Source organism: Lactuca serriola, chromosome 2, assembly GCF_051521515.1.
Source record: "Lactuca serriola cultivar US96UC23 chromosome 2, Lser_US96UC23_V15, whole genome shotgun sequence".
Taxonomy (NCBI): Eukaryota; Viridiplantae; Streptophyta; class Magnoliopsida; order Asterales; family Asteraceae; genus Lactuca; species Lactuca serriola.
Window position 1 is genome coordinate 219,865,939 of NC_136409.1, and position 10,952 is coordinate 219,876,890.

The following is a 10,952-nucleotide window of genomic DNA, read 5'->3' on the forward strand; positions in this document are numbered from 1 at the left end:
GTTCGCGAGCAGCCCAAGAAACAAGATTTGATCCTAGATATATAGCAAAGCCCCTGGTGGATCGACGGTCATCTGGCTACCGCCCAGTCCACATCAGAATAAGTAGTAAGCAAATGATCAGTAGCATCAGTATAAGTATGAAGTTTCAAATCCGAGTTGCGTTGTAATCGTAATCCGTAAGAAGCAGTCCCTTGTAAATATCTCAAAATACGCTTCATGACTGACCAATGATTCTCAGTGGGGGAATGCATAAATTTACAAACTTTGTTGACTGTGTAAGTGATGTTTGGCCATGAGAGTGTGACGTACCAGAGAACACCAACAATTTGTCAATAACGACTAGGATTGTCAAATGACTACTATCACCGATCGCTAAGTTTGCACTCGTTATTGGAGAGGAAACATGTTGGACGCAAAGAGGTTGACACATTGTAACAATTCAATAATAAATTTCCGTTGAGACAAGATGATAGAGTCTGTTTTATAGTGTATTTCAACACCTAGAAAATAGGATAGAGCGCCCATATCTTGCACAACAAATGAGTTGCTAAGGTTGCATACCATTTGATCAATCACATGAGAATCATTACTTGTAAGAATAATATCATCAACATAAACTAACATATATAGTAGAATGCCTCGAGATGAGTGAACAAATAGTGATGGGTCCGAGACCCCTTGAAGACAATTACCAAGAGGGTTGTGGATAGCCAATGAAACCATGCCCGTGGAGCCTAGTTTAGGCCGTACAATGATTTATGGAGAAGGAAAACATGATATGGATTTGTTTGATCAACGAAGCCTAGAGGTTGCTGTAGATACATTGTTTCTTTTAGATCCCCATGTAAGAACGCATTTTGTACAACTAATTGTCGTAATAGCCAATTTTGGGCAACAACTAAGGAAAACACAACACGAATGGTTGTCACCTTGACAACCAAACTAAACGTCTCTTGATAATCAATCCTCGATTGTTGTTTGAAACCCTTAGCAACCTGCCATGATTTTTAGCGTATCCTTTTTCAGTTTATATACCCACTTACAGTCCACAACATTTATATTGTTTTGACGTGGTACCAAAGACCATGTACCATTCTTCATTAGGGCCGATTATTCTTCTAACATAGCAGAGCATCATTATGGCAAAGTGTTAGCAATGACAAAGTCAGGAGGTTCAGTCTGAAAGTAGTAGAGTAGTTTGTACTAGTATGAAGGGAAGAAGATTGGTTTGATTTAGTTTGTTTGGGGTGAGGTCAAAGATGAGAAGGGCTCGGACATGGAAGGGTAGTATTGGTAGGTTGTGCGACTGGCTGGGATTTTGAGGGTTGGGAGGGAGTGTCGGCTTGTTGTTGTGTAGTAGTGGAGGGAATTGATTTGTTGTGTCGCTAGTAGGTATGAATAAGAGGAGGTAAATTGTGTTCGGTTGGTATGGGAATAGTGGAGTCAGAGATTGAAGTTGAGGGTGTAGATTGATTTAGGGTAGATGTAGAAGGTGGGTAATTTTGGAGTGATATAGGAATATGATAGGATGACACATATGGGTCAGATTCCGGTTTTTGTGAGTTAGTGGGTTGGGGCTGGTCAGGTGGTGAAGTAGAGAATGGAAAGGATGTCTCATTAAAATGAACATGGCGAGCAATGTAAATGCATTCAGATGATGGGTCGAAACTATTAGCCTATATGTTGTTAGCCCACATGTTTATGAGCCCTTTAGGCTTTAGCCCATTAGGGTTTGTTCTTAGCTTGTATTTATTCTCCCATTTCTTCTTTGTAGCCTTTTATTCTTTTCATTGAGAACCTTGTAATTTCTCTCTTTCAATAATCATATGGAAATATTATCATGGTATCGGAGCGGAGGTTTGATACGTTGTTAGAAGCTTTTCATTGAGAACCTTGTAATTTCTCTCTTTCTAGGGTTACTGTAGCCATTTTGTTTCCAATCTGTTTGACGCTCCTTCCTTATTGATGTTGTTTACTCGTTGGTATTTGTTTGTTGTTGCCGTTAGTTTGTTTTTGTTGTTTGATTGATTGCTTTTGCTAGTTTGTTGCTCTTTTGATTCTCTAATTTCTTATCTATTATTATGGTTGTTTATCCATTGCCAACATGACTCGAAAGGATGATTCCCTTCGATCAATCAATACTTGACGACATGGAAAGAATTATACATATTGGAGTTATGTTATGAAGAAATTCCTTTGTGGGAAGAATATGTGGGGCTATGCCACTGGGACTAAAGTAAAACCTTCAGTGCCTCAAGCTGAGAATTTTGATTTGTTGGTTGATGCTTGGGAGACTGATAACTCCAAGGTCATTACTTGGATTAACAATTCTATTACACAATCTATTGGTATGCAGTTGGCTAAATATGACACAACAAAGGATGTTTGGAATCACTTGGAGAGACTGTATACTCAATCCAACTTTGCTAAACAATATCAGTTAGAATATGATATTTGTTCCCTTCAACACAATAACCTGAGTATTCAAGATTTCTATGTTGTTATGTCTGATTTATGGGATCAATTGGCTAATTGGCTCTTACTGAATCTAAAGAGTTAAAAGTTTTTGAGACTTATATTGGTATGAGGGAAGAACAATGTTTGGTCCAGTTTTTGATAGCGTTGCATTCTGATTTTGAAGGCCTACGTGGAACGATTATTCATCGCTCCCACTTCCCTCAGTGGATTATGTTATTCATGGGCTGATTTACGAAGAGACTCGTATCAAGTCTCACGCAGATAAAAGGTTTAAAGCAACCTCCATTCCTACTTCTACTCATGTTGTGCTTGCTGTTTCTTCTAATCAGTCTCGACAAAAAATCCAAGGGTTGCTTATGATGAGTGTGCATTCTACAAACAGAAAAATCATTGGAAAGCTCAGTGTATATTGTTAGTCAACAAGGGTAAATCTAATCAACTTTAGCCGGGACAACAGATTAGCTATGGTCAGTAGAAGTTTCAGCCATGTTCACCTTGCCCTCCATTATTGTTGCTGCTTCTGCTGCTCCATCAATTAACACCGAGTTAGTTTGCAACATGCCACCTTCTGCGTTGGATCCCAAGGTTTTTGGGAGTTTCAGACAGTATTTGGCTTCTAATCTTACTGCCATGTTTACATCTATGTCTCATTTTGGTCCTACTTCATCTGGTACCTCAAGTATACGTTCATCTTTGTGGATTTTAGATTCTGGTGCAATCCATCATATGAATCCTTATTTGTCATCGTTTACTTCTTTGTCACGCATGTCATCTGTCTCTGTTATGTCGGCTAGTGATACATCTATGATAGTTGAGGGTGTTGGGTCTATTTCTAATTCTCATATGTATCTTCCTAATGTTTATTACATTCCCAAACTCACTTTGGATCTTGCTTTGGTCATCTAGTTGTGAAAGTTTGGTAATTATGTATTCTTTTCTGATTCCATTTGTGTTATACAGGACCAACACACTCAGAAGGTGATTGGGATTGGCCGTAGGTGGGAGAAATTTATATCTTGGAGGTTCTCAAAGTATCTGTTGTTGTTGTTGCCGCTAGCATTGATTTGTCTTCTTTGCATTTGATTCCTTTGTCGTCTAAGTTTTATCATTGGCATTCTTTTTGGGACATGTGTTTGTATCATGTTTGAATTTTATAGCATTTAGTGTTGTTTTGGGTCATTTTAACACTTATGATATTTCCACTTGTAGTGGTTGCAACCTGGCAAAATTCTCTGCTTTACCTTTCAGTAAATGTATGTCTTGTTCTATTGCTCCTTTTGATATTATTCATTATGATGTGTGGGGTCCTGCACTAGTATCCACAAAGGATGGGTCGACATATTATGTATCTTTTATAGATGATTATACTCGATATACCTGGATTTATCTTATGAAACGCATATACGATTTTCTTGGAATTTACAACAATTTTAGAGCTCTTGTTAAAACTCAACATTTAGCTGTGATAAAGTGTGACTTAGGGGGTAAATACACCTGTAATGATTTTACTTAGTTACTTGCTTCTGATGGTACCATACACCAATCATCGTGCATTGATACTCATTAGTAAAATGGTGTGGAAGAACGGAAACACTGTCATATTATTGAGACAACACACTCATTTCTCTTGTCTGCACAAGTTCCTAGTGCCTTTTGGGGAAAAGCAATCTTAACTGCTGTTTATGTGACATATCCCTACTGTATTGAATTAAGGAATGTCTCCTGTTGAGAAACTATATCACATACCAGAATACTCTACTCTATGATTCTTTGGATGTACTTATTTTGTTCTTCGTCCTCATGGTGAGAGGAACAAGTTGGGATTGACATTTTCTATTTGTGTATTCTTGTGAATATGGGGTTCACATTTCTTCACCTATTCCCCTGCATTGTGATAAAAAAAAGTGCGAAACAAATTGCGAAGAATTTTGTTTTCCATGAGTGGACGAAACACTTTGATAATAATTGTCACTTCACCTGTCATCACTTACAACTCGAAACCATATCACTTCCATTTGTTTCATTAACCTTGCAACTTGCAAATATTTTTACGAAAGCTCTATCGGCATCTCGATTTCGTTTCTTGTGTGACAAACTCTTAATGCTTATTGCTGTATTGTGAGTTTGAGAGGGGATGTTAGCCTATGTTGTTAGCCCACATGTATATGGGCCCTTTAGGCTTTAGCCCATTAGGGTTTGGTCTTAGCTAGTATTTATTCTCCCATTTATTCTTTGAAGCATTTTATTCTTTTCATTGAGAACCTTCTAATTTCTCTCTTTCATAAATCATATGGAAATATTATCAGAAACATCGATAACCATGATGTGAAGGGCTGTAGCCCAAGAAGACACACAGAGTGGAACGAAAGTCCATCTTGTGTTTGTTGTAAGGATGAAGATGGGGATAACACTGACAACCGAAGACTTGGAGGAAAGAGAAGCATGGTTTATGGTGGAAGATTCAAAGGGTGATGTATTGTTTATATTTCGTGAGGGCAGTCGATTTATGAGATAGACAAAAGTTTCAAAGGCAAAGTGGCAAAACTTTTGTGGGATGCTAGATTGAATAAGTACGGTCAAACTGGTTTCGACAACGTGTCGATGTCGTAGTTCTACAAAATTGTTTTATTCACTTGTATGTAGACAAGAAAGTCTATGAATAATACTGAGGGGAGAAAAGAATTGGGAGAGATTGCGGAACTCAACGCCCCAATCAGTTTGAACGATTTTGAGTTTTGTTTGAAATTGTCTTTCAGCCATGAGAAGAAAGCTTTTAAAGGTTGGGAAAACATCAGATTTTAATTTGAGAGGAAAGAATCACAAAAGCTAGAGTAATGATCAACACAAAGAAAAAAAAAGTATGGCCATAAAAGGAAGTAACGGGTGCTGGACCCCACACATTACAAAATACAAGATCTAAGATATGAAAACTTTTGTAAGAAGGTGGTAAGTGTAGCTTAGACGATTTTCCAATCAAACACGAGTCACAAACAGAAGGAGAACATTTATTTGACAAAGGTAACTGATATTTAGATAACATAGACTATAAAAGCTGATGTCCAAGCCGCTGATGCCAAATCTGGGAGGAAGCACGAACAACAGAAAACACAATCTTAGGAAGTGGTTGAATATGAAGTAGACAGACCGAGTAAGTCCCACCATTACTTAGACCAGTGATGAGGATAATGTGGGTAGTCGAGTGCTTGACAGCAAAAGAAGAAGCATGAAATTTAAAATAAACATGGTTGTCAAGACAAATTTTTTGAACAGAAAGAAGATTGTGTTTTATATCAAGAACATGAAGGATTTGTTTTAAAGATAAAGATTTGTTAGGTGAGTAAAGTTTTGAGGAACCAACATGAAGGATGGGTAGACCCTTACCATTGTCAACATGGAGATCGTCTCCGCCATAATAGGGCTCGATTTTGTCAAAGCTATGTAAGTCATGTATAACATGTTGACTAGATCCTGTGTAGGTCAGCCATTAGGTAGACGCTTGGGAGGTGTGATCTATATAGTATAGTTGGCTGAAGGTGGTGGCCTCTAGCAGGATTGACGACTTTAGAAAGTGTGGCTTCTCTTGTGGGCAAAGGATTTTGATTTAGGGTTAGGGTGATTAAGCGGCTCTAATACCATATAAATATATGTGGAGCCCAATATTGTCTCTCCAAAAGAGCCTTGTGGAGAGAATATGGTCTCCAACATATATAGCCACATATATTATTGTGTTGCACCGATGTGAGATACACTAACACTCCCCTTAGAGTCGGAGGCTCGATGATGAAAGACAGAGATGTGCTAAGTCACGGGGGTGCGAGACGCCGACTCTAATACCAAGTAAAACTTGATAATTGTATTAAGGATTGATCACATACATATGACATAAATATATAATAGATACATTTACACTCTACACCCTATATTATTATAGTCTAATATCAACAAACAACACATAACTACTAAACATTGTTTCGACTTGGAATTACAACAATGATATGGCGTTTTGACAGAATTAGCAACACAATTAATATTGTTGATGGGATGAACTAATAATGCAATAAAGTACATGTACTTGTACAAGAGTAAAACTGCCAAAGATGACAAATGAGAAGCAAGCTACACAGAGCACAATCAAGAACCTGCAAAACACCCTGGATGAGCATCAGTTTTTCTAAGATGACTTATACATATATACAATATAAATCTATCTATACAAATTTTAAACAAGATCAACTGCAGCCTGCAGCCTATATTATTAACATGTTGGTCAATGAATTTAAACATCAGGTTCAGTGTCTTGTTTCTTCATTCATCGAGGGCAATACTGACAGATAAGTTGACAAAATATTATTTTTTTAAGATAAAATCTATACGTGGGGCCACATTAATTAGGGGCATCTCTCCCCTCAGCTATACTACTGTACATCCGCCCCTATTTCTAGAATCTGGATCACATTTATTGCTGGATAACAAACAAGCTACAACACAATTATTTGACTACTACGTGACACAATCGATACACATAAATTATGTCCAGCATAGTCAACCATTTTGAAAAAAAAAAAAAAATCCCATACTTGATAATACAAACAATTATTTAATCCCATCCAACCTCTTTGCTACTGATTGACATAAATTATTGGTTTATAATGTGAATATTTTTATAAGCGCCAGCTTTCCATTCAAGTAAGATGCAAGCATAATATTATAAAATGCTATTTTTATTTATTTATTTTTTCTGAGTTCAATCTATTCAAAATACCACATCTATTTGTAGCAAGTGTAAAAGTTCTTAAAAATTCAATAAAAATGAGTAATTCAAAGTTGCTTCTCTCCTTTTTCCTTTTTCTTTTCTTTCCCTTTATCTGTTTTGCTTCTTCCTCTTCTTTCAATACCACCCCCAAATGCTCTCCTCAGCAGACCCTTGCGTTGCTTCTCTTTAAACAAAACCTTTCTTCAATGCATGCCCCGGATGATTTGGCATGTCGTCGTTTGCTTGGTTCTGATTATCATCCAATTATGATGAAGTGGAGCATGAATACTGATTGTTGCATGTGGGATGGTATCACATGCAACCACATCACTGGTGATGTTATTGGTATCGACCTCAGTTGTGGGATGCTACAAGGTATCATCCACCCTAACACCTCCCTCTTTGATCTTCCTCATCTCCAAAAACTAAACCTTGCTTACAATGATTTTACTGCTTCCCAACTTCCACCTGAAATTGGTAGGTTTTCCAATAGTCTCACACATCTAAATATCTCTTCATGTGGGCTTGTCGGCGATATTCCTGTGGAAATCTTGTTCCTTCCTAAATTGGTTTCTCTTGATCTCTCTTCAAACAATGGATTGAAAATGAATCCTTATGTTTTAAGGAATCTTTTGCGAAATTCCACTCATTTGAGAGAGGTTGTCATGGCTCATGTTGATATAGGTTGGGTTTTACCCACTTCTCTTAATATCTCTTCTTCTCTTAAATCGCTGGATCTTAGCTGGACTGGTTTGCAAGGGAAATTACCTGATAACATCTTCAATCTTCCCTATTTGGAAAAACTTGACTTGGCAAACAATTGGTACCTTACTGGTCCATTGCCCAATGTTAACAAGAGCATTAACATCCCTCTAAAGTATTTGGGCCTCTCATCCACCAATTTATCAGGAGATACATTAGACTCAATCGGACATCTCACGTCCTTGAAATATTTGGATCTTTCTTCTTGTAGTTTGCTGGGGGCGTTTCCCAAATCCATATTTAACCTTACACATCTTACCACTCTTAATGTAGAAGGTAACATGCTTAATGGAACGTTGCCTTCTTCGTTGTTTACTCTTCCCTTAATAGAAGACGTTGTTCTTGGTTTTAACTTGTTTAGTGGAGGCTTACCATCAGAGTTGTTCAAGTGTCGGTCATTAAAACAGTTAATCCTTCGTGCGAACCAATTAGATAGCGAGATTAATCAAGCCTCCACTCCTTTGTTATTCATCCAACTCATCAACCTCAGTCTCCTTGACCTTCAATCGAATAATTTCAAAGGTGTATGGAATTTCGAAACCTTGTTATCAAGCCTACCAAACCTTACAGGACTCGATCTCTCCTATAGTGGCTTAACTGTTCTCAGCGACGATTCCCCTACCTATGTCAACCCTAATTTCTGGTTTTTAAATTTAGCATCTTGCAACCTAAATGTGTTTCCAGAGTCCTTACGAGCTATGAAAAATCTTCAATATTTATTATTATATGGCAACAACATAGGGGGTCATATTCCTGATTGGGTAGGGGAGATAGGAGGAAATCAGTTGATTGCTGTGGATCTCTCAAATAACTCTATTACAAACTTGCCACAGTTTCAATGGGGTGGAGTAACTCAAATGTCCATCAAGTCCAACATGATTCAAGGACCATTCCCTCCATCAATTTGCAACATGAGAAATCTAGAATATCTTGATATGTCCAATAATAGATTTGATGGAGTGATTCCACAATGCTTTGGAAATATGAGCTCTCTTGGGATGATACATTTAGGGACCAATCTTTTTAATGGAACCATTCCAAATGTGTGCGCATATAATCGACAATTAAAGTGGCTTATTTTGAATGGAAATCAATTTGATGGAGAGGTTCCCATTTTTTTATCCAAATGTAGAGATTTGGAAATACTTGATTTGGGAAACAACCAGTTGTATGGCACATTTCCTGGCTGGTTAGGAGACCTTCCAGGGCTGCAGGTTCTTGTTCTTAAATCTAACAATTTTCATGGTCCTTTTGAAACATCTTCTACAATTAAACCCCCATTTTCACTTCTACGAGTTCTCGACATATCTCATAACCAGTTTGCAGGACATCTTCCCGGGAAATATTTTCAATATTTCAATGCCATGAAGGATGCGGTACGGATGGGCTTGACACCAGAATATTTCGAATTCAATGGAAAGTATTACTCTATAGTAGTTGGGGTGAAAGGTCATCAACTTCCATTTCCACAGCTTTTGGTTGACTATACAATTCTTGATCTATCCAGTAACAAATTTGAAGGAGAGATTCCTGACATCATTGGCACTCTTAACTCACTTATAGTGCTCAACTTATCCCATAACAACCTCAATGGTGGAATCCCACATACTCTGGGTAGTCTCTTGGAGATTGAATCATTGGACCTATCATGGAACAAACTTACAGGAGAGATCCCTCAAAGTCTTGCAGACATCAATAATCTTGCAGTGTTAGACCTCTCACAAAATCATCTTGTGGGACGTATTCCACAAGGAACACAATTCAACACATTTGAAGGGAGGTCTTTCGAAGGGAATTTGGGATTGTGTGGGTTTCCGTTGACCAATCATTGTGAGCATCCACGTTCCCCACAACATGAAGTTACTGATGGTGATGGAGATGAAGATGAGAGTGGGTTTACATGGAAAGTGGTGATGTTGGGATATGGATGTGGCACCCTACCTGGATTTGTTATAGCATATGTAATGTTGTCAACCGGAAAAGCAAAGTGGTTAAATGCAATATTCGATGCAGCAGAGCATATGATCCAGACAAGGAAAAACAAAATAAGAAGAAGATACATATTTATTGGGAAGTAAACTAGTTTCTGTATGGTATGTGCTTCACATGTTTTCCTGACCTGAATATGATACACACCTTCTTCTTCTTTTTTGTTTTTTTTCAAAGATAAATTTATTTATTCTTAGTTATGTTTGTTTTTAGTGTTTTTCGAATTTGGATTATTTTGTATATATTTATTACTTAAGTTAGTTGGTAGGTGGGTGAACATGTTTTAATGCATGTAGAATCTTAATTAATAGCAGTTAGAGTATATACTTTTGTTATTTTGATTGCTTTAATGTTATTAAATCTTACTCGGGAAATCTCCAAAAAAGTCCTAATATTTTGGGCCAATTTACGGTTTAATCCTAAATTAATTTTTGGGCTAGTATCTCGTCTTTTTCATTAATTGATCAAAATTTTGGGTTTTTTTTTCATTATTTTTTACCAATAACTAAAATATTTGGATTTTTTTTGAATATTACATTTAAACTAATGTACATTATATGATATAAGTTAATACGTACCATTCTCCATCTTCTTTCTTGCACTCTTTCTAAGTTCACGGTGTGTTTTTGTCGCCGTCGTCGAACTCAACAACAAAAGCTCACTCACAAGCATCGCTAACTCCATCGATTTTCCAAAATCATCCATCGATGGAGTTAATGATGCTTGTGAGTGAGCTTTTTGTTGTTGGGTTCGACGACGACAACGAAAACACACGGCGAGACTAGAAAGAGCGCAAGAAAGAAGACGGGGAATGATACATATTAACTTAGATCATATAATATACATTAGTTTAAAGGTACTGTTCAGAAAAGTCCTAATTTTTTGGTTATTGATATAAAATAATGAAAAAACCCTAAAATTTTAATCAATTGTGTTTTGGGGTTTAAGTATTGAATTTAAGGGTTTATTG

At 37.1% G+C, this 10,952-nt stretch overlaps 1 protein-coding gene across 1 annotated transcript; it reads left to right on the top strand.

Annotated features, from left to right (window-relative positions):
- Positions 1–7,233: 7,233 nt before the first annotated feature.
- Positions 7,234–10,321, top strand: LOC145088599 (receptor-like protein 6). Its single transcript, XM_079026970.1, has one exon. The coding sequence runs from the start codon at positions 7,288–7,290 to the stop codon at positions 10,069–10,071; it is 2,784 nt and encodes a 927-aa protein (XP_078883096.1). The 5' UTR covers positions 7,234–7,287; the 3' UTR covers positions 10,072–10,321.
- The last annotated feature ends 631 nt before the right edge of the window (positions 10,322–10,952 follow it).